This window comes from Pristiophorus japonicus, chromosome 10 (assembly GCF_044704955.1).
Source record: "Pristiophorus japonicus isolate sPriJap1 chromosome 10, sPriJap1.hap1, whole genome shotgun sequence".
NCBI lineage: Eukaryota > Metazoa > Chordata > Chondrichthyes > Pristiophoridae > Pristiophorus > Pristiophorus japonicus.
In genome coordinates, this window is record NC_091986.1 from 182,480,206 (window position 1) to 182,505,350 (window position 25,145).

Below are 25,145 nucleotides of genomic sequence, written 5' to 3' on the forward strand. Positions count from 1 at the left end.
TTGCTCTATTTATGACACAAAAGTCCGTGTGATTGTAACTCTAATTTTTTTTATTTAAAAATGTTGACATGATGTGACACAATACAGCATCCAACTATTAGTTGTTTTTCTAAGGCATTATTCTTATCACTATTATCTCACTAAAATGCAATCCTGTATCAAGAATAAAATAGACAGTACATACATAACAGATGGTATGGGTGAATTACTGTTGAACAAGGAGCTCCTCGTTGATTGTTGGTATACATCTGCAAAAGAAACTTGAAACTGCATACAATCGTGTCCCTTGAGCATCTGTTACTTTGTATCATAAACTGCATATAAGATACTTTGTCCATACAATATAAAGTAATTTTTAAAATAAACAGAAACATACAGAATTACACAGAATCTAAGCCACCAGGGTTTAAAAAGTCATTCATGGGTGTGGGCGTCGCTGGCAAGGCCGGCATGTACTGCCATCCCTAATGGCCCATGAAAAGGTGGTGGTGAGTCACCTTCTTGAACCGCAGAGGGCAGTTAAGAGTCAAGCACATTGCTGTGGGTCTGGAGTCACATATAGGTCAGACTGGGTAAGGACAGCATTTTTCCTTCCCCAAAGGACATTAGTGAATCAGATGGTTTTTTACGACAATCATGGTCACCATTATTGATGTTCGTTTTTTATTCTAGATTTATTTAATTAACTGAATTTAAACTCCCCAGTTGGATTTGAACTTGTGCCTCACGATCATCAGTCCAGGCCTCTTGATTACTTGTCAAGTAACATAAGCACTATGCTACGATACCTGCAGTAATGCTAAGGCTATACAGCACTAATAAGACCACACTCAGTATACTATTCTGGGCATCACCAAAACTGCCTCATGCACTAGAGAAGGTGCAGATTAGAGCAATAAAACTAACACCAAGTATAAAGAAGATGAGTTCTGATCATTAGAAAAGCTCAAACTCCTATAGTCTGGAGAAAAATATTTGGGGTGGGGGATCTATAGGAGACACTGAATACTATTTAATGATTTGAAGTTTATCTTGATGACATATCATAAATGATACAGGACTAAAGCTTTCTGAAAGTGCCATTTTGAGCATTCTTGCGTATTAGCAACCTCTATACCCATTTAAAAAAGAATGTTAAGGATGCACATTTTTTTTATAAGCTTTATAGCTTTAAGTTTAAAAAATATTTTTAAAGTTGATACTCCATCATACCAACAAATATCAAAATCCAAGATTGTTAAATTAAAATCAATACAGCTTGATTAGGAGAATAGATTTAACTGTTTACACAGAATTCTACATCACTTCTCGAGAACATGTACAACTTCAAACGTGTTACAGCTGAAGCCTCTTAAGAGCACCTAAATAATAAAATGTTCGATTTATACAATTGCTTCTATTAAACAAAACACACACAGGGAATGCAGAGAATCAGTAGCTAAACCAAGGTTTACTCTAAATGAACCTTCCTTATTAACAGGATATGGTGTACCAACTCTTTGATTAGTAAACCAGCAAATTCATATTATGCTTAACCTTCAGTATTCACCCAAAAAGGCCACGGTGGGTAAATTTTGAGATGAAAATGTTTTCTGTCTTTTTTAGACAAATACTCAAGGATAAGACCATTGTAGGGACTTACCCTGGAGTATATATATTCCTTTACAAATACAATTAAAATTAAGTCAAGAGTAAAATGTTTATATAATTTTTAGTAATAATGAATTCTGGCTTTTTGTTCCTTTGCAAAATTTAAGTTATTGCTCATGTTTTCATCTACACATTTATGTCTAATTATAGAGTTGAAGTTATCACAAATCTAATAACTAATCACGCAATACACACAGTAGAACCTCAAAGTTATGAACACAAACTGATCGATCAGTCAAATGTACTGTGTACACTAATATAGCACTGCCCTGACATTTGTTGAGCATTGTACTGTGGTATTTCTATATGTACAGTAAATTAAAATACTTATACTGTTACAATATAACAGTCTGAATCTTTAAAATGGGAATAAAGTCAGTGAACTCTGACTTAACTGCTTGTATTTATTTCCAGCTCATGCTCTGACACAGAAATGAAGTACTTAAACATTAGGCTTAGTTTTAATTAGCATATTATTCCTAAACTACTAAAACGATGAAAACACAATTTTACATTCAACATTTTTAAATCTGTAAATTTGTGCTGGCTACAGCAGTTTTCTTCCTTCCTTTTTTCTCTATCCTTTCTTTCCTATTTATTGAAATCATTTTTTTTCTTACTTTTAAAAAATATTTTACCTACCTTTCGCCCCCAAAGTACATGATGAAAGCTGGGAGCAACTTTTTTAGAGAAAGGATTTTCATTGGCTGAAAACTAGTTAAAGACCGGTTTTCCAACTACAGAGAATTTACAGCACAGAAACAGGCCATTCGGCCAAACTGGTCTATGCCGGTGTTTATGCTCCACGTAAGCTTCTTTTCACTTTACTTCATCTGACCCTAGCAGCATAACCATCTATTTCTTTCTCCCTCATTAACATATCTAGCATCCCTTTAAATCTATCTATGATATTTGCCTCAACTACTCAGTGGGGTAGCAAGTTCTAACCATTTTCTGGGTAATGAAGTTTCTCAAATTCCTTATTGGATTTATTAGTGGCGATCATATAGTTATGACCCCTAGTGTTGGACTCTCCTACAAGTGGAAACAGCTTCTCTACATCCAATTATTCTAGATCCTAAAGACTAGTATGGGCACATCACAAATGCAAGAATCACATTCAAAACCTGGAAGTGTTTTGTGGTCTGAGAAACCAGGGTGTGCTGCGTAGGTAAATGTCTCCACAGTACTCAAAAAATTGTATTATTTAGTCATTGAAAATTACTAGTCTCAGCATTATAAAAAAGTCATATGCTTATCTCCTAGATCCAAAGTGCTCATGTTTTTGAGGTTCTGCTGTATTGTACTGAATTATTTGGATTGTGCAAAGACCTGACACTATAAAAAAAATTAAATGCATAATTTGACAGACCAATTAAAGGGTTAAGCCATTTGATTTTATTTTCCTCTCAATCCATATGCATGGATCAAAGAGGAGCACCTTATTCCAGTAATCTATGCTGGATTCAAATCTAGATTTTGGAGGGAAATGGTCAGTGTTGTCAAACCATTGTATCAGATGCCTGTGAATTAAACGTAAATATTTTGTTTTCCAAAAAGATAGTTCTCTTTAGCTTATACTCATTTATGTTATGGCTTCAAATCATGTCTTCATACTGCTGATAATGATTTAACCCACACTTGTATGCTGCAAGTAGAATCAAATAGTCAAAGGACTAATAGATATGTCAATATATTTTTGGCGGAAGGTAGCATTAGCTTTGGGGAAACATAGCTTTTAGATAAAACATGCCGTATAGCATATTTTAATCTTATTCATTGCGTGTAGATGACATTCAGCTGATAAATGCATCTTGTATTTAGGACATATTACTACATTGTAAGTCTTTTCCACAGTACTATGCATTCTGTATTTTTTTGAACCGTATATACAATTGCCTTTTTAAAATGAAGTCTATACAGCTCTTCTGGTGGCTAGTGAGTGCATGTACTTTTTTGCCAATTTCATTTTTTTCTGGCAAACAAAATCCCAACAAATATGTAAAAAAGGATAATAAATCAATAAATACAACTTTCAATCTTTACAGTAGTTGCTTAAAGATTTTTCATGGACATTTTCTATAAGTAAGTGAGTTTCAGCAGAAACAATGAGTAAATTAGAGTTTACAGAGAGCAATGGAAGATCTAAATCATTAACACTGCCCCATAATTTGGTGTGTGTGGTAGGGAAGGGATCTGAAATTATACAGCACTCTATCATCGTAACAGAGAACTCCACAGGCTGATGAAGAGTCTCGTCCTCCTTTTTCAGCGAATGTTAAGAAGAATAGAACATCTTTATCAAAGCAATGCCACCAACTATAATATACCACTTGGTTAGTCAGAGACTAGAGGAGATCTGGGCTTATTCTATCACTGTCATCAACCCCAACATCAACAGGTTTGTCAATGAGCAAAGACATACGTGAACCATTGAACCAAATGTCTTTTGGTTACCAAGTGAGTATCTCATCCCTCTCTCCAAATATAACTTGCCACATGTTAAGTAAGCAGAGAAATGAAATATCCATCCCGTTAGCTAATTCTGATTCTAACATGCATCTGGTCAGCACTGAGTGAATAACATTAACTTATCAGGAGTCAAACTCTAGTTTTAAACCTTTCCATAAGTAAAATCTAATGGAATGGAACAGTGCCAAGAACAAATGCAGTAATGAAAACAATTTTCAGAAAATCCGTAACTGGTAGTCTTCCGCATTACACTATTGAGATAGTTTCTTGCTATATATGTGAAAGACAATACAAATATATCAATTAAGACTTCTCTAATGTAAGTCCCATAAGCTAACACTTGAATGGTGTGTTTAGCAAGTCGCACAATTTACTGAAAAGGCTCATTATGACAAACAAGGAGCAATTCAACCTTAAGGTGACATTTCTATCTCTATCTCTTTTTCATATCTTTAGATTTCTTCTATGAGAAAAATTAGCACCACCAAGTTTCACCTGCATACGCTGCTAAATGTACTGCATGTCTAATCAAAGAGCTGGATAAATTCAACAAACATCAGTTTTATAGCTGAAGCTTAGAGAGTACTCAAAGACAGGTCCACTATTTACTGCCACCCTAGTTGAGAAGGTAAGCCAGGTTGCAGGGAATATGGAGTTCCTGGTGCGGCTGGGTAGCATGTAAAACCGTTGTTGCCCTGAGTTGGAAAATTCTCCAGAGTTGCAGCTGAATGTGCCTGAAAAAAACCCACAAATATAGACAATGTACAGTCATTGTAATTATTTCTGCTACAGGGTGATCACATTGATTCATTTTGTGTGGCAACAATGCTTTCTGATTAGCTGCTCATAATTATTATTTTCGTATTGGCTGCACTCGCGTGACCAATCAATATTTTTCCATGTAATGGACAGTTAATCAGAAAGCGCCTTGAGAATAACATTTTATTTTACACTTGTACACAGATTCAAGCAAGAAAAACCTTTTCATCTGCCATACAATCCCTCTCTCACGTCTAGCCTGCAACTTCTCTAGCTCCACCAAAAGCTCTCATTTTAATTTATTTAATTGATTACTAGTATGCTCACGACCAATGTTCCTCCTAATTTTTTTTGTTGAAATGCACGGTTTCTATTGGGCTGCGCGGCCCATTCAAAATTTCGCCCATGTGTGAAATCTCCCACTGAAAAGCCATTCCCGGGCCACACAGCTTAGTGGGAACGTTGGCCACGAATCCTTTGAACTTTCCTCTCTTGATCTTTTATAAGCTCCATATACACATTCTACAAGATCATCTTCCCTGAATCCCCACCATGATCGAAGAATTAGAAGTATACGCAAGTTGCTAAATCACAGGAGTTTTTGGAGCCACGGGTAATAGTGTGGGAGGAGGTGAATGCGCAAACTACTCGCTACTCACAGTGCTGTCTCCTCTACATTGAGGTCAAACATAGGTGACCGCTTTGCCAAACACTTCCATTCTGTCCACAAGCATGACCCTGAGCTCCATGGTACACCACTTTAACTCGCAATCACATTGCCAGTCTAACCTCTTGCATTGTTCCAACAAAGCTGAATATGAGTTTTAAGAACAATATTCATCTTTCTACTAGACGAGCTGCAACCCTCTGTTCTGAATACTGAATTTAGTTATGCTCTCCATTTTCTTTATATTAGGGGTTGCTGATGATGTGGGGGAGTGGTGATTGTCAGTGTTCAGGGTGGAGGAGAATATGGGTTGGTGTTCTGAGGAAGGGGGAAGGGACCCTTTGTTAAAACACATTGCTGGCCAGGGAAGAGAGGCTGGAGCTGCATCTCTCGGCCTCTTTTATTCCCTCTTTCTGACCCACTGTATTTTTCCAGCATCTTCTGTTTAAATGTCAAACCTGTTCCTTTCAAACTTGATCTCCAGGATGTTTGAATGTTTTCTATCTCTCCCATTTTTCTTAGGCCTCCCACTTCCTTACCTACTCAAGTTCTTTTGTTTCTTTAATGTATTTTAATTCTTCAATTCTTCTTTCTATTAATTGATTGAGATGACCGGTTACATCATCCAGCAAATATTTTCATGGATAATTCCTCTGGGTTTGTATCTTGTACCCTCCTTCCCTTTTTGTATGCCTGTCCGTCTCTTATTTTTCTGTTCTGAAGAAGGATACAGACCCAAAACCTCAATTGTCTATTCTCTCCACAGATGCTGATATGACCTGCTGTATTTGTTTCAGATTTAGAGTATTTTGCTTTTTATTTGGATTATTCAGTCTGGGTGTGACAGATGCTGCTGGCATATTGTTCATTGAGTATTTTATTATTTATTTGTTTTTTTAACCCAGTTCATAACTAGGTAGTCATTGATCTCCTTTTAAAAAGGCTTAATCAACCTATCTTTAAGTGTTTCTGATGCAAGTCTAATCCCATTATACACCATTCTGTGGAAAATAATTTCCCCCAATATAGAATTTTGCTTAAAACTTTCCAATATTGTATTTGCATCTGTCAGGTCTGCAATTGCAATTTACTTAATAACACTCGTATCATCTATGTTTTCAGCATTTTAACCTTTTCTTTAACAAGTTTAGCTCTCTTAGACTTTCCTCAGGTGTTTTTCATTCAAGAATCTTCCTCCTCTCCTAGTATCCTCCCCAATGAAAGGGTGATTAAAAGATTGAATGCTTTTAATCTTGCTTATATTTGTCGCTTGACCACATAGTTTAGCTGATAAATGACAGCTTTACTGAAAGCTTTCTTCTCCATTCCTTTACGAGCAGTCACCAGCAGATCACCCAGAAATGACAACTCCAGAACTTCCCCAGCCATTACAATCTTACCCACAAGATGGAGCTTTTCCAATTATCGCCAGTCCTCAGCTACAAGCTCCTTATTATGGAGCCACAAAAATGTTAACCAAATCTTATTTGCTTCAATCATATTCTTTCAGAATTCTAGGGTCTGGTCCATGTGCTCTACAGACATATTTTCTTAACATTTTATCTATACATGTCTTACAGATCTCAGTCATTTTGAGATTTAGAATGTGAAAAGAATTAATTGAACACTCTTCCCATACATAATGAAAAAATACTTTTACTCACTCTTGCTGCTGTGGGGGTTATTTATGTTTTTTCTTGGATCTTTTAATACTCATTCTAGTTAAGTCTCAACTTGTTTTTATGTGACTCGCAGTCCTTTCTACTTTATTTAATAAGACCCAAGACTGCTTTCAGTTGGGCAATACAGCAAATCACAGGCAACATTTCATACCAATAATCCACCAGCAAGCATGCCACCCAATATAATTAAACGTTCTCCACTTCTGTAGAAACAAATACTGACTTGTAAAGAATAAAAAATGACAATTCGAAAGTATCCTATTTGCCGTACTTGCATTGGGTAAACAGTAGAAGAACTTTAAAGATGGAAAATATTCAACATAAGTTGACCAGCAGAAACTAGCTCTAACTCGGATCTTCCACAATCAATACTCATTGCCCTAGCCTTGCATTTACGATACTGTGTGCCAATTTTGCTGAGATATAAAAGCTGAGAAAATTCTTCTGTTGCAGCTGATACATCTTACCTGTAGTAAAGCTGACTGTGCCGCAGATTGCAATCCAGGTAGAGATGCAGCACCCATGGTAGTCTGGAATCCTGGTAAAGATGTAGTATCCACAGTAGACTGTAGACCCGTTGGTGACACTGAACTCACACCAGATTGTACACTAGGCAGAGAGGTGGTGCCTACCGTGGACTGGAGGTCAGAAAAGGAAGTAGTACACATAGTAGATTGTATGCCAGAGAGTGCAGGGCTACACACTACAGACTGGATTCCTGGTAGAGACCCAACACCTAAAGATTGAAGCCCAGGTAAAGAAGCACCACCCAAAGCAGACTGCAGAACAGGCAGTGAAGAAGCAGCAGCCATTGCAGACTCGAGACCAGGTAGAGATGAGGCAGCCACAGCAGCTTGGAGACTGGGAAGAGATACAGCACTTGTAGTAGGTTGCAATCCAGGCAAAGAGGCAGCCACCACAATAGAATCAAGTCCAGAGAAAGATGTAGAGGATTGCATTCTAGAGAGAGTGACAGCAGCAGACTGGAGCCCGGGGAGAGAGGAAACTGGAGGTTGGAGTCCAGAGAGGGAGGCAGCGACAGTTTGGAGGTCAGAGAGCGATGTAGGAACAGGCTGGAGTCCAGGGTGGGAGGCAGCAGCAGACTGCAGTCCAGCAAGAGAAGCAGCAACAGCATGCAGTCCAGCGAGAGAGGCAGCAGCTTGCAGTGCAGCGGGAGATGCTGCAGTCGATCGTAGTCCAGCTGGGGATGCTGCAGTTGATCGCAATCCAATTGGAGATGCTGCAGCAGATCGCAATCCAGCGAGAGATACTGCAGACTGCAGTCCAGCAAGAGACGTTGAAATTCCATTGGATTGGAGCCCACCTAGCGATACCGTAGTCTGGTGTCCATGAAGAGAGGCAACATCAGCACTAGACTGGAGTCCAACAACCGGGGCAGCAGACTGAAGTCCAGGTATTGTAGCTGCCATCATGCCATTCTGGAGTGCAGACAGAGATGTAGCAGTCCCAGAAGAATGCATTCCTGCCAAAGTTGCTGCAGCTGCAATAGACTGAAGTCCAGGCAGATTTGCAACACTCATTCCAGCTTGGAGTGCAGACAGAGATGCAGGAGATAAAGTCTGATTCTGTAAAAACATAGACATTCCTGGGAAGGATACAAGACCTGGGAACGAGTTGCCCATAGATGGAGATGTATTAGAATTGTCACTTGTCTGATACCCTGAGGATGAACTGAAAAATAATAATTCAAAATTAAACTTAGTCACAAGCTGTTTAAACAAACTTAGACAATTAGAATTACAAAAATAAGTGTTTTTTTTAAACTGATCAAGAATTACTGCAATCAAAGTCTTAACAGTACACAATTTCTACTACAGATGGATTTCTTGTAAGTCATAACTTCAGAAACAAACACCATTGTACTAACAGGGAACCATATTTTGACAATTTAACAAATACTATCGACTGCAAAAATACTGTCACTCCAACAGGACAATTTCAAACTCATAGGTGCTGAATTTCGGAGGTTTCCGACACCCGTTAGCACCGGAGAGGGCCACCTTTTCACTCAAGAGGTTGGTGAACCTGTGGAATCCTCTACCACAGAAGGCTGTGGAGGCCAAGTCACTGAATATATTTAAGAGGGAGATAGACAGATTTCTAGAAAGAAAAGGCATCAAGGGGTATGGGGAAAAAGCGGGAATATGGTGTTGAGATAGAGGATCAGCCATGATCATATTGAATGGCGGTGTAGACTCGAAGGGCCAAATGGCCTACGACTGCTCTTATTTTCTATGTTTCTAACAGGCCACTAAGCACCTACCGACACCACGGCATGCTGCCCTCGCCTCCCGAAAACTTCAATGGAGCGATGGGGGCGGCGCTAAGAGGTAGCGCTGCGCACTCTAGCGCCACCCACGTGGTAACATCATTGAGCGTGCAACGCCCCCTTGGCGGCAAAATAATCGGATCTCCTGCTTTCCCGGCAGGCGCTGTTCCCGACTGGGAAAGCAGTCGGTACATCGATGATCCCATGGCGGTATTGTCCGGAGAGAAGGTAAGTTGTGAAATTTAATTTATTTATGGCAGCAATGGGGAAGTGTGAGTGTAGGTCATTGAAATTTACACAAACATTTTTTTTCTCATCTTCAGGCACAAGGATGCCGGCATCTTAGCGGCAAAAAATTAAGTAGGCCTCCTGGCTACCACTCCGTTGGCACCCGAGGACGAGTGTGGAACTCTTCTTTGAGCGTTCCACTCTCCTCTTTGGGAAAAACAACTGAATTTTGTACTTCGAGGCGGTAGACACATCCCGGCGCTAAAGTTAGCGGCCAGGCGGTAACACTGCCTCAATGCGGGTGGCACCGAATTTCCACCCCATATTTCCTGGACGCTTGAAACCCATCATAATTTTTCAAATGTTAGACCTCTGCAGACAGAAAGATGAGAAATTATATTTTGAGGTAAAGAAAATATTTTATAGCAGTTCAGCCTTATTTACTTCTTGCCACTGTGATAAATACTATAATAGCGTAGGAAGGTCGGTAACCAGTGGATGCAGATTTAAGATAATTGACAAAAGCACTAGGAAGGAAATGTGGAAAAAAAAATTATGCAGCGAGTTATGATGATATGGAATGCGCTGCCTGAAAGGGTGATGAAAGCAGGTTCAATAGTAACTTTCAATAAACTTGAAAAGGAAAAAAATGCATCTGGGGAAAACTATCTGTAATAAACAATGGAACTAAAGATAGGCAAGTTGAATGAATAAGACTATGAATTGCAATTATAAATTAAGTACTACCAATCCACAATACCTCGCACACCAACGAGCTACATGCAGGACCCTTCTACTTCACTGATGTTAATTTTAAAATCTAGAATGAACAAAATTTTTAGGGCCCTCTGCTCCTTCCAGAATACCAAGTCTACGGTCTTCTCATTTCAGGTGTTTTTGTTTAATATCCACCTGAACAGGCAGACGTGACCTCGATTTAACATCCCATCCATGGGCTAGCACCCCCGATAATGCAGCACTCTTTCAGTACTGCAGTAGATTTGGCTGACAAGCCTTGGTGTGGGCTCAAATTCACAACCTTTTGAGCCAAGTCACACTTAATTTTGTGGCATAAAATTATTTTAATGAGTTTTTTACTGCAAATTATAGATGATTTCAATAAAAAATTAAAAACTTAGTTAAGATACAGACCAAAGTTCATAGAATTTTCCCCAATTTCATTACTTGCATTTTATGAGGGAAATAAATCCAACATTATCAGGTTTAGCAGTTTAATTGAAATATACACGATTGCTTTTGTTTTACACAGTTACAATGCACTGGCTTCACTGACAAAAACAATGGACTCACCCAGTTTGTGGCATCATACCAGGGTTGCAGCTTGTGTTGCTATAGCTGGATGTTAACCCCACGACGGCTGAACTATGAGTGGGAGTGACTGCATTTCCTGACATTAGTTCACCATGAGCCTGGGACATCTGTGGTACTGCTGCTATCACAGTTGTAGGATTCTGACATTCAGGGTATGGAGGTGGGGCAGAAGTGCCAGTTGACGGAGGAACACCTGCAAAAACGGAAGGTATCGGGGTGGACGTGCCAAGCCTTGAAAAGACTGGAGTACCTGGCGCTGAAGCAAAAGCTAGTTGATTTACAGGCGAATGTACAAGTGTAGGTGCTCCAACGGGTGTTGCAGGAGCTGATGGGTAAGAACCATGTGGTGAGAACGCAGCTGCATGCAAGTTGACAGCAGATGAGTTGAAACTCAGTTGGCTGGCTGGTCTGGAAAAAGCTGAAAGAAAAGAATATCCTTTCCATTGAAAAAATGTATTGTATTACATACAATAAATATTTGTGAAAAACCATTCTTGTTTAAAGCTCCTCACTCCCACCCCCTCCAACAGTTTTAAATTCAGATACATTCCTAAGGATACCTGAACAAAAAATAAATAAAACCTTTGACCTGCCAATCGCTTCAATGACAGGCCCTTTAAGGGTTTCAAGCTGCTCCCTTAAAATGTTTCACCTCTGCACACTTTGAAGCAACAGCAGTAGATATGTCCTATTTCCTAAACTGCAGTTCACAGACGTCCTGCTTGCCCAGGCATCTCAATTTTACCCAATGTCCCCTGCAGAATAGACAGCAATGCAAAAGAGATCATGCACTTTTATCATCTGCATAGATTCCCTAAAGGTTAGCATATTATTGATGGCACATCTGAAACAGAAGCCCCTGCCCCCAATGCCATTCCTTTCATTTCAGATGTGACGTTAAATCATAAAAGATCTCATGGCACAATTTGAAGAGTTACACTTCCAGCCTCCTCAATCAACACCATTCAAACAGATTATCTAATAATTTATATAATTTGTTGTTTGTGGGGAATTGCTGTGTGCAACTTGACTGTTGGAGTTGCCTACTTAAACATGGAAAATAGATGCAAGAGTAGGCAATTCAGCCCTTCGAGCCTGCACCACCATTCAATAAGATCATGGCTGATCATTCACCTCAGTACCCCTTTCCTGCTTTCTCTCCATACCCCTTGATCCCTTTAGCCATCATGGCCATATCTAAATCCCTCTTGAATACATCTAACGAACTGGCATCAACAACTCTCTGCGGTAGGGAATTCCACAGGTTAACAACTCTGAGTGAGGAAGTTTCTCCGCATCTCGGTCCTAAATGGCTTACCCCTTATCCTTAGACTGTGACCCCTGGTTCTGGACTTCCCCAACATCGGGAACATTCTTCCTGCATCTAACCTGTTCAGTCCCGTCAGAATTTTATATGTTTCTATGAGATCACCTCTCATTCTTCTAAACTCCAGTGAATGCAGGCCCAGTCGATCCAGTCTCTCCTCATGTGTCAGTCCTGCCATCCTGGGAATCAGTCTGCTGAACCTTCGCTGCACTCCCTCAATAGCAAGAACATCCTTCCTCAGATTAGGAGACCAAAACTGAACACAATATTCCAGGTGAGGCCTCACCAACCTCTGTACAACAACAGTAAGACCTCCCTGCTCCTATACTCAAATCCCCTAGCTATGAAGGCCAACATGCCATTCGCCTTCTTCACCGCCTGCTGTACCTGCATGCCAACTTTCAATGACTGATGTACCATGACACCCAGGTCTCGTTGTACCTCTCCTTTTCCTAATCTGTTGCCATGCAAATAATACTCTGCCTTCATGTTTTTGCCACCAAAGTGGATAACCTCACATTTATCCACATTATACTGCATCTGCCATGCATTTGCCCACTCACCTAACCTGTCCAAGTCACCCTGCAGCCTCTTAGCATCCTCCTCACAGCTCACACCGCCACCCAGCTTAGTGTCATCTGCAAACTTGGAGATATTACACTCAATTCCTTCATTTAAATCATTGATGTACATTGTAAATAGCTGGGGTCCCAGCACTGAGCCCTACGGCACCCCACTAGTCACTGCCTGCGATTCTGAAAAGGACCCATTTGTCCAGACTCTCTGCTTCCTGTCTGCCAACCAGTTCTCTATCCATGTCAATACTACTCCCAACACCATGTGCTTTAATTTTGCACACCAATCTCTTGTGTGGGACCTTGTCAAAAGCCTTTTGAAAGTCCAAATACACCACATCCACTGGTTCTCTCTTGTCCACTCTACCAGTTACATCCTCAAAAAATTCCAGGAGATTTGTCAAGCATGATTTCCCTTTCATAAATCCATGCTGACTTGGACCGATCCTGTCACTGCTTTCCAAATGCGCTGCTATTTCATCTTTAATAATTGATTCCAACATTTCCCCCACTACCGATGTCAGGCTAACCGGTCTATAATTCCCCGTTTTCTCTCTCCCTCCTTTTTTAAAAACTGGTATTACATTAGCTACCTTCCAGTCCATAGGAACTGATCCAGAGTCGATAGACTGTTGGAAAATGATCACCAATGCATCTACTATTTCTAGGGCACTTTTAGTTAAGTTCATAAGACAGCCAAAGGACAAGACATCTGAAAATGTGCCTAGTACCCTATCCATATAAAATATTATCTTCACAAATAAAGATATTTGTAGAATGCTTCCTCTAGAAATAAAATGAGTTCAGTAGAGGTAGGAGGACATGATTTGCACATTATATTGTTTGATCTGTTTCTCTGTCTTATTTCTAGTTATCACCAGTATTATGAGTCGCATTCACCTACATAGTTCATTTCTACTGGCTGGAAAAGTAATTTCACATAATTTCAGCTAACTTCTATTGAATGGATTAATTTACAATGGTGAGATATGAAACAGTAGATTAGAATATTCAGCAGCAGTGATTCAGCAATAAATATCTGCGATCAACACTAAGAAGTGCCCCTACACCCGACTGTCCAAGTGGCTACCTTTTAGATTTACAACACAACTATACACAATGAGAATTCTCTTTAACAATCTAAAATAAATTAATTCTGTCCAAACCTTGTTGAGGAGCATAGGCGGCTTGTGCTACAACAGGAGCCATGAAACTGCCCATTGGGACAAGGCCAGCAGTGTTATATGCACCTGCAAGAAATAAACACACATAGGTTGGAGTGCACAATAAGCATCTCATCTTCTGCATCATGTTCCTATGCAACTATGTTGTTTTTTTAATTTGTTCTAATATAAAGGCTAAATTAACAAAAAATTATGGTGATAACATTTTTCATAAATGTATTTCTGTTTTACAATGTCTCTTAACCTATAAACACAAAATTATTGTATACACCAAACATCGCAACTCTTTCCCTTGACTGCAGTCAAAAAATACTGACAAACTTAGTACTTCTAATATCAGGATCACACTTTGATTTAGTGGACAGAAGTCATCAATCTTTTGCCAAGGATCAAGGTGGATGGAGTGTTAGCTCACCCAGCTGAGAAGTAATAAACTATGGGGTAGGATTTCCTGTGGATTTGTGCCCAGAGACGTGCGTAATTGGGGTGATAAGCAAATACCCGATATAACAGATTGAGCAAACACAGGCACAACAGGCACAAGTGTGTTACACACGTAATTACACTCCGCCCGAATTTGCTCGATCTTTTACATCTGTCTACTGATCCTTGCGTCCAATCATTACAATGGTTCGGCCCCAAGCTGACGAGCCATACACATGACTTTCCTGCAGTTACACTGATGTAAAATGGGTGCAAAATTAAACCTAGTATTTTAAGTGCAGCAGGTTATTTTTCTGGTGTTTTACTGTGATTTTTTAAGCATTTAAAAGAAAATGTTATCCTCATTGACACCAGCACTACATTTTTTGTTTCTTTAAATGAATTTTTATGGCTTCAGTATGAGACACATAAAAAAGCTTCTATGCTTGAATGTTCTTAAAAAGGCTGTGTCTAATGTACATGCATGATAGTAAGAAGGCTTGAAAATTTAATTTTCATACTTGACTATGGAATACAAGGCGAGGTCTGTACTTTCCTCAAGTCTCAAAAATGGAACACATAAATGGATATAATTTTAGGTGTAACTTCCCAATTACGTTCCCACAGGACATTCCACCTGTATGTAATGTGTGAGGATTAGCTGCGTGATCGTGACATCATCGCCGTGCACATTGCCCCGGACCTGAAATTGCATTTTGCCCCCTGCAGCATCGCCGGGCAAAAACACCGACAGCTACAGGAGATGTGCATCGTGTGGCTGGCCACTTCAGGGAGTGATGCTAAAAGGCGAGGTGGCTGAGGTAAGTAAAAAAAAACAAACGTATCTTCTCTCTTGCAGGCTTTTTTGCAAGTTACTGCCCTCGATCGATCAGCCTGGCACTCTGCTTGAGTGCCGGGCTGATCGGGCCTATCGTGGTTGCCGTCGTGGAGAATGTACGTTTTTTTTCTTCTTTGCAGCCTTCAGCGATGGCCCTTCCCTTTAAGGGAGGAAAGGAGCTTTCCATCGTAGCAGCGCTGCATGGACCAGTGTGCAGCACTGCTCCACTCACCCTCCACCAGCTGTCGATTGCGCTCCAGGAAGGAAGTGGAGCGCTTGATTTATGGCTCCACTTCCTTCCTTGAGTGCAAACAGCCAATTTTTTTTTTTAAGTTGGTGCCCCAAATGGGGCGCTCCCCAATTTCTCCCCCTAAGTATTGACGAGTTTGTAACATTTATAATACCAATACCTTGATTCACATGACAACAGTCACAAGTTTTTGATGGCAAAGCATGCACCACAGTATTACTGCCTGTAAGACACTTACACGCTTTGACAGCAATATCATACTAAATTAATACACATACAATTTTCTGTTGTGCCATGACTGCATTACAGCATAGGTATTGTTGCAAGTGAAAACAATTTAAGACAAATGTGAATAAAAGTCTTACTTGGTGCAATAGTTGCATGTGGTTGGCAGGGAGGTATAGGGTAAGGAACAGGCTTATGAGGATTGTATGTTGCTGGAGCCTAGATGAAAGGAAAATTCAGAGACAAATATGTAGAATTCACAATTTCTTTGAAATAAGTTGAAAAATAATTTCAATGTATCCATTCACAAGTATAATTTTTTGGGATACAAAATTATACAAGACAATAATTAAGTACAAAATATAAAATGAATACAGAATTTCAAATGAATCACTCAAAAGGAAGTTTAAGTATCTATAACATTATCAACGCTTAATAGTTCCACTGACAAGTTAGCATACGCAGTTGGAATCTGGGGGTTACTAGTGCGTAAAGCTGGTTGACACAACTTCTTCCTGATCTGATGCGGTTTTATACATCAAGCTAAAGGCATAAGGGGTTCTCTCACTCATCCACTGTAACTTCGGCGAAAAATGGGGTCACAGCATCCACGCCGTTTTTCTACTGTATCCGCGTCTTTTACGACAGACAAGCAAGAGAACCCATGCAGAAATTCAGCCCGCAGATTTAGACTGGGAAACCAAAGACGCGAGGGGAGAGGGAAGTGAGAAAGAAAAAGGAAAATACAGTTAAGGAATTGTATTAGTTTGAATTAGTGGCAACACTCTCGCCTTTGTGTCGCAGAACTGTAGGTACAATCCCTACTACAGTCATTAACACACAATCTCTGTTGACACTTGTTGGAGTTACCATCATTCAGATGAGATATTAACCCGAGGTTTGGTCTACCTGCTCAGGTGAATAATAACGTTGTTGTGGGAGTTTACACAAGGAGTTCGGTGTCCTGACCAATGTCCTCCCTCAAACACCACCAAAAACCCAGATAATTTGGCAATTAATTTGCTGTTTTATGCCATTTTCCTGTGTTCAAACTGACTGCCACATTTGCCTATATTAAGTTACTGCACTTCAGAAATAATCCATTTGCTGTAAAGCAATTTGAGCTATCCTAAGGACAAGATAAGGTGCAATCTTATTCATTTGAATGAATCATACCAGGTACTTATAAATTACCTATGAGCCAAAGACAAATCAAGCTAAGCTGAGGCCTGGTAACAGGTTACCCCTTTGGCTGGGAATGTTGTGTGGCACATGGGAGCTCAACAGGGAAGTAAATAACTTCGACATTAGGAATAGAGTCAATTCAAAGCTCTAATGTGTTAAGTGTATCAACTCACTTTACTTTGTGTATAGACCAGATACTATTTTTTTTATTTAAATCAGTTTCCAAACTGATCCAAAGCACTGACTGCCATGCAAATGAATGGAGATGGTCTGGAGCATACATAGGCCAATGCTGCTCACATTTTCCTTTAATATGGAGATCCAAACTGAACAAAGTACACCAGATGCAGTCTCACAAAAGGTCAGGACAATGTTAAAATCACTTCTTTAAACTTGTACATCCCAACCTTTTATTTGCTTTCTTCACTGACCAGTTTTACCGATCTATCCCATAAAGCTCCCAGATTTTTCAGGCTCTGATCACTCAAACACATTGACATTTAATATATAATCTCCACTTTTGCTTCATCTTATGACTTTACACTATTCATGTTAAATCCCATCTGCCATCTCTCTGCACAATGATCTTGCCTCTCCAGACTTCTTTGGATTTGTACATTGTTTGGAATCATTGGTCACATCACCCATTTCTCAAGGTAGATCAGAGTATATTTTGTTTCATAAGGACAGAAGCATTATGTCACATAATGCACAATATAAACTACTGCTATGTTAAAGCTGTAGTCACAACGAACTGTTAACTAAACATCGGATGAGCTGAGAGTTATTCAGATTGCAGGTCAATTACAAACATAGAAATATAGAAAATAGGTGCAGGAGTAGGCCATTCAGCCCTTCAAGCCTGCACCACCATTCAATAAGATCATGGCTGATCATTCACCTCAGTACCCCTTTCCTGCTTTCTCTCCATACCTCCTGATTCCTTTAGCCGTAAAGGCCATATCTAACTCCCTCTTGAATACATCTAACGAACTGGCATCAACAACCCTCTGCGGTAGAGAATTCCACAGGTTAACAACTCTCTGAGTGAAGAAGTTTCTCCTCATCTCGGTCCTAAATGGCTTACCCCTTATCCTTAGACTGTGACCCCTGGTTCTGGACTTCCCCAACATCGGGAACATTCTTCCTACATCTAACCTGTTCAGGCCCGTCAGAATTTTATATGTTTCTATAAGATCCCCTCTCATTCTTCTAAACTCCAGTGAATACAGATACAGTCGATCCAGTCTCTCCTCATATGTCAGTCCTGCCATCCCGGGAATCAGTCTGGTGAATCTTCGCTGCACTCCCTCTATAGCAAGAAAGTCCTTCCTCAGATTAGGAGACCAAAACTGAACACAATATTCCAGGGGAGGCCTCACTAAGGCCCTGTACAACTGCAGTAAGACCTCCCTGCTCCTATACTCAAATCCCCTAGCTATGAAGGCCAACATGCCATTCGCCTTCTTCGCCGCCTGCTGTACCTGCATGCCAACTTTCAATGACTGATGCACCATGACACCCAGGTCTCGTTACACCTCCCCTTCTCTTAATCTGTTGCTATTCAGATAATATTCTGCTTTTCTGTTTTTGCCACCAAAGTGGATAACCTCATATTTATCTACATTATACTGCATCTGCCATGCATTTGCCCACTCACCTAACCTGTCCAAGTCACCCTGCAGCCTCTTAGCATCTTCCTCACAGCTCACACCGCCACCCAGCTTAGTGTCATCTACAAACTTGGAGATATTACACTCAATTCCTTCATCTAAATCATTGATGTATATTGTAAATAGCTGGGGTCCCAGCACTGAGCCCTGCGGCACCCCACTAGTCACTGCCTGCCATTCTGAAAAGGACCCGTTTATCCCAACTCTCTGCTTTCTGTCTGCCAACCAGTTCTCTATCCTCGTCAATACATTACCCCCAATACCATGTGCTTTAATTTTGCACACGAATCTTTTGTGTGGGATCTTGTCAAATGCCTTTTGAAAGTCCAAATATACCACATCCACTGGTTCTCCCTTGTCCACTCTACTAGTTACATCCTCAACAAATTCAAGAAGATTTGTCAAGCATGATTTCCCTTTCATAAATCCATGCTGACTTGGACCGATCCTGTCACTGCTTTCCAAATGCGCTACTATTTCATCTTTAATAATTGATTCCAACATTTTCCCCACTACAATTGAGAGGTTGCAGACATTCTGATTCCAGTATTTTCTGTTCCTGCAGTTTCTTCATACATTTCAAATTATTGCCTTTGTTTTTACTTTTTTTTAAAGTTTGAAATAGAAATTATGATAGGAAATGGAGAATGTGATACGATCAGATATGCACACTAGCTTGAAGCTTACCAATATAGATGCATATCCTTTGGTCCTTTTTATTATATATTATATTGATTGACAGACAGATATACATAAATAGTGGATAGAGTCACTGTTTAAAAAGTACAATTCTTGACATCATCAAACAACGTTAGGCCAATATTTTAGCCTTTATACTCACTGGTTTAGAAGGTCCTAGGATACAAGTTGCTATTCCTCGGCCAACAGTGTAACCATCTTCATTTTCTTTCTTAACAGAAAGAGCCTGGCCAAAGAAAATCACAATCAACTCTTCAGATATCAAATTTATATATGGCTAACATGAGATTATATTTTACATATATTATATTATTCTAAATCTAATCTTTAGAGCTTGAGGCCCACCAATATAGATGCATATTCTTTGGCCCTACAATGACAATGCAAGTAACCTACTTAAATACATTATCCACTTACTTTCAGTATTTATAGAATCATAGAATCATATAGCACAAATGTCGCAAATCATTTTACTTCTCAACTTTCTTTTCTCTCACAAAGGTGCACCTTCATGAGAAAAAAAGATTAAAAGGCACGTGATTAATGTTTTTCACTAGCCTTTACTGTTGAGTCTCAGAATGATTCCTCTTTCAACGTGCTGATGTCCTTGCACAGCTAAAGTCCCCAGAATCAGAATCTGGCCTTACCTATGTATTATAAATGGTTAACATAACCTGTTTTGATGTAACCTATAAACAAATTTACACTGTAACTTTTGGTGTTCCCTTCAATTTTCTTTCAATGAATAAACTGATAGTGACAAAGATGCAAACTGTTCCCAGACCTCTGCCAATACTGCTCTTAACCTAGCCCTTAAAAAATTAAGCAAGAGCTACTCAGAGTAAATCTCCTGGTGTTTTTTCCACCCCTCCCTGTAGGGAAACACTTGGCCTGCACTCGGTCCTCACATACTGCTATGAGACTGGAAAACCTCAAATGTGGAGAATCATGGGACACAAATTCATGCCCTACCACTCTGCTGCAAAACATTCTGGCTCGAATTGTCTTGACAGCCTCAACATTAATTGGGGCAGAAATAAGAATGGCCTCTTCATGTTAATGGAGAAATGTATAAATTGCTGGATCTGTCACTCACTCCCAAGTTTACCAGCCTTCCCTTTCCACTGTGCCCAAGCGGTAGCTTCCAACTGCCCTGAAAAGAGGGAAACATTCTAAGCTGACAGTGGTACTGTTACCTTTTACAACCAAGAGAAATCTTGATCAATGTGTTCAAGACAAAGCTTCCATACTTACTGCTAACAATCCATTTAACACACTGGGTTTTCCTTTAGGATAGGGGTTTCCTGGGATCATTCCACATGAAGATCTCATGGCAAGAGGAGCCTTACAGCCTGCCTTAGAAGCCTTATATAGAACAACAAAAATCAGGACATCAACAAAGGAAGCACAGCTCTGAATCCATCTTAGAAGAGTATTATTTCCATTAGAATATCTGTAAATTACACCATCCTCAATTTCATGGATAGGTTAAACATGGCTTCATAAACTAAACATATTTTAAAGCAGAACTGCTTGTTATTATTTTGCTTAATCCTATACAATATAAACAAGATCATCAGCTCTGCATTGCTCACCGTGAGTCAGAGGATACGATAAAATGTGGCAGCTAAAGTGTGACTGGAAGTGCAATACTTACTGAGAGCACATTCTATACACAGGGATTTGAATATATTCCATACATCTATATATATATTAATGAAATCAGTTTGGTCATCTGTAAACACTTCCTCTGGACTTTTCAATGTTAATTATGTCTACACCTGTTATATCTGGTGACACCAGCCCGTCACATTTTTAATATGACTTTCTACTTAGTGAGTCTGTGATGCTAGAATACTTTAACTGCTTTGAGCCTGCCTGTAGTTCTGCAATCTAGCCACCAGGTGCTGCTCAGCTCCAACACCAAGATTTTTTTCAAACTGATTTTTCTCTTCGGCAAGTTCATTTTAACTTAATTTTTTACTTTAAAATGTAATATTTTGTGCTTTTAATTCCTTCCTTTAGGTTTTTCTCCCACACCCTCGATGTTTAACCCAAGTACTCAGACTCCATGCTGACAAGGGGGAGGAAGAAGAGTGGAAGAGCAATAGTGGTAGGGGATTCAAAGAACATAAGAATTAGGAGCAGGAGTAGGCCTTTCGGCCACTCGAGCCTGCTTCGCCATTTAATGAGATAATGGCTGATCTTCTAGTTCAAGTCCACTTTCCCACTTGATAGGGGAACAGACAGGCCTTTCTGGGGCCGCAGTTGTGGCACCAGGACGGCATGTTGCCTCCCTGGTGCGAGGGTCAATGAAGTCACTGAACAGCTGCAGGACATTCTGAGGGAGGAGGGTGATCAGCCAGGGGTCGTTGTCTATATCGATACATAGGTAGAAAGAGGGTTGAAGTCCTGCAGGCAGATTTTAGGGAGCTAGGAAAGAGATTAAAAAGCAGGACCTCAAAGGTAGTAATCTCCGGATTACTCCCAGTGCCAGGAACAATATCCTCGCAGGGGGGGGGGGGGGCGGGGTTTGCTATTACTGTTGGGGAGGGTTTAAACTAGCTTGGCAGGGGGATGGGAACCCGAGAGTGGTTTTAGAAAGGAGAGAAGCAAGGCAGACAAAAAGCAGGAAACTATTGACCAGTTAGCCTAACATCTGCGGTTGGGAAAATATTGGAGTCCATTATTAAAGCAGTAGCAGGACATTTGGATAAGCAAAATTCGGTCAGACAGAGTCAGCATGGATTTATGAAGGGAAAGTCATGTTTGACAAATTTGCTGGAGTTCTTTGAGGATATAACGAACAGGGTGGATAAAGGGGAACCAGTGAATGTGGTGTATTTGGACTTTCAGAAGGCATTTGACAAGGTGCCACATAAAAGGTTACTGCACAAAAGTTCACGGGGTTGGGGGTAATATATTAGTATGGATAGAGGATTGGTTAACAAACAGAAAACAGAGAGCCAGGATAAATGGTTCATTCTCTGGTTGGCAACCAGTAACTAGTGGTGTGCCACAGGGATCAGTGCTGGGACCCCAACTATTTACAATCTATATTAAAGGCTTGGAAGAAGGGACTGAGTGTAATGTAGCCAAGTTTGCTGACAATACAAAGATGGGAGGAAAAGCAATGTGTGAGGAGGCCACAAAATATCTGCAAAAGGACATAAACAGGCTAAGTGAGCAGGCAAAAATTTGGCAGATGGAGTATAATGTTGGAAAGTGTGAGGTCATGCACTTTGGCAGAAAAAAATCAAAGAGCAAGTTATTATTTAAATGGAGAAAGATTGCAAAGTGCTGCAGTACAGTGGGATCTGGGGGTACTTGTGCATGAAACACAAAAGGATAGTATGCAGGTACAACAAGTGATCAGGAAGGCCAATGGTATCTTGGCCTTTATTGCAAAGGGGATGAAGTATTAAAAGCAGGGAACTCTTGCTACAACTATACAAGGTATTAGTGAGGCCACACCTGGAATACTGTGTGCAGTTTTGGTTTCCATATTTATGAAAGGATAAACTTGCTGTGGAGGCAGTTCAGAGAAGGTTCACTAGGTTAATTCCGGTGATGAGGGGGTTGACTTATGAGGAAAGGTTGAGTAGGTTGGGCCTCTACTCAATGGCATTCAGAAGAATGGGAAGTGATCTTATCGAAATGTATAAGATTATGAGAGGGCTTGACAAGGTGGATGCAGAGAGGATGTTTCCACTGATGGAGAAGACTAGAACTAGAGGGCATGATCTTAGAATAAGGGGCCGCCCATTTACAACAGAGATGAGGAGAAATTTCTTCTCTCAGAGGATTGTAAATCTGTGGAATTTGCTGCCTCGTAGAGCTGTGGAAGCTGGGACATTGAATAAATTTAAGACAGAAATACACAGTTTCTTGAGCGATAAGGGGCTATGGGGAGCGGGCGGGGAAGTGGAGCTGAGTCCATGATCGGATTAGCCATGGTCGTATTAAATGGCGGAGCAGGCTCGAGGGGCTGTATGGCCTACTCCTGTTCCTATGTTCTTAATTAGAAGGCAGAATATTGGGCGAATTTGGAGAAAATAGACAACAAAGGAGTATGGCAGTGCTAAATGGTATATACTTCAATACAGGGAGTCTAGGGAATAAGGCAGATGAGCTGAGGGCACGTGGGAGTATGATATTATAGCTATTATGGAGACATGGCTGAAAGAAGGGCAGAAATGGCAGCTCAACATTCCTGGTTACAGGGCTTTCAGATGGGATAGAGAGGGGGATATAAAAGGAGGATTGATTAAAGAAACAATTAAAGCTGTGAGGGGGGATGATATGTTAGAACGATCATCAAATGAGATCACATGGGTTGAACTGAACAAAAAAAAAGGGCGATCACATTGCTGGGTGTACTATAGACTCCCAAACAGTCAGAGGCAGATAGAAGAGCAAATAAGTAGGCAAATTTCTGAGAAGTGCAAAAACTATAGGGCAGCAATATTAGGGGATTTCAACTACCCTAATATTAACTGGGATATAATTATTGTGAAAGGTATAGAGGGTGCAGAATTCCTAAAATGCATTCAGAACATTTTTTAGCCAGTATGTAGCAAGCCCAACAAGGAAGGGTTCTGGACTTGGTTTTAAGGAGTGAAGCTGGGTAGGTAGAAGGAACATTTTGGTGCTAGTGATCATAATTCAGTTAGATTTTCGGTAGTTATGGAAAAGGACAAAGATCGACCAGGAATACAAGTTCTCAATTGGGGAAAAGCCAATTTTATTACGTTGAGATGTGATTTAGCCAAAGTGGACTGGAAACAGCTACTGGAAGGTAAATCAGTGTCAGAGCAGTGAGAGGCATTCAAGGAGGAGATAGTGAGGGTTCAGAGCAAGTATGTTCCCTTAAAGAGAAAGGGTGGGATGAACAAATCTAGAGCCCCCTGGATGTCAAGGGGCATTCAGGGTAGGGTAAAGAAAAAAAAGGGAGGCTTATGACAGATACCGAGAGCTCAATACTGGAGAAACCCTAGGAGTATAGAAAGTGCAGGGGTGCAATTAAAAAGGAAATTAGGAAAACAAAGACAGCATGAAAATTTTGGGGCACGTAAAATCAAGGAAAACACAAAGATATTTTATAAATACATTAAGTGCAAGAGGATAACTATAAAAAGAGTAGGGCCTATTAGAGACCATAAAGGTAATGTGTATGTGGAGGCAGAAGACTTGGGTATGGTTCTTAATTAATATTTTGTGTGTTTTCCCAAGAGAGAGGCGATGCAGACATTGCAAACAGGGAGGAAGAGCGTGGAATATTAGATGAAATAAACAGAGAGAGGAAGTACTAAAGTGCTTAGCATCTTTGAAAGTGGATAAATCCCCAGGCCCGGATGAAATGTGTTCCAGGCTGTTACGAGAATCAAGAGAGGCTCTTACCATCATTTACAAATCTTCCCTGGCTACAGGTGTGGTGGTGGAGGACTGCTAATGATGTACCGTTGTTTAAAAAGAGGATAAACCGAGTAATTACAGGTCAGTCAGCCTAACTTCAGAGGTGGGAAAATTATTCTAAAAAATTCTGACAGGATAAATCTTCATTTAGAAAGACATGGATTAATCAAGGACAGTCAGCATGGATTTGTTAAGGGAAGGTCATGTCTGACTAACTTGACTGAATTTTTTGAGGAGGTAACAAGGAGGGTTGATGAGGGTAGTGCATTTG

The 25,145-nt window shown here is 40.2% G+C and overlaps 1 protein-coding gene across 3 annotated transcripts in view; it reads right to left on the bottom strand.

The window, feature by feature from the left end:
- Window positions 1–29: 29 nt before the first annotated feature.
- proser1 (proline and serine rich 1) overlaps window positions 30–25,145 on the bottom strand; it is a 43,822-nt gene continuing 18,706 nt past the window's right edge. For 2 of the 3 annotated variants that reach the window (XM_070892379.1, XM_070892382.1), the window contains 8 exons: window positions 20,714–20,824; window positions 20,556–20,612; window positions 19,602–19,685; window positions 16,043–16,121; window positions 14,149–14,232; window positions 11,060–11,498; window positions 7,698–8,922; window positions 30–4,856 (listed from right to left, as the gene is read on the bottom strand). In XM_070892379.1, the coding sequence (XP_070748480.1) occupies window positions 4,728–4,856; window positions 7,698–8,922; window positions 11,060–11,498; window positions 14,149–14,232; window positions 16,043–16,121; window positions 19,602–19,685; window positions 20,556–20,612; window positions 20,714–20,824 (2,208 nt within the window). In that variant the 3' untranslated portion in view covers window positions 30–4,727. The remainder of the gene's footprint in view (window positions 4,857–7,697; window positions 8,923–11,059; window positions 11,499–14,148; window positions 14,233–16,042; window positions 16,122–19,601; window positions 19,686–20,555; window positions 20,613–20,713; window positions 20,825–25,145) is intronic. The other variant, XM_070892381.1, reaches the window with a different exon arrangement.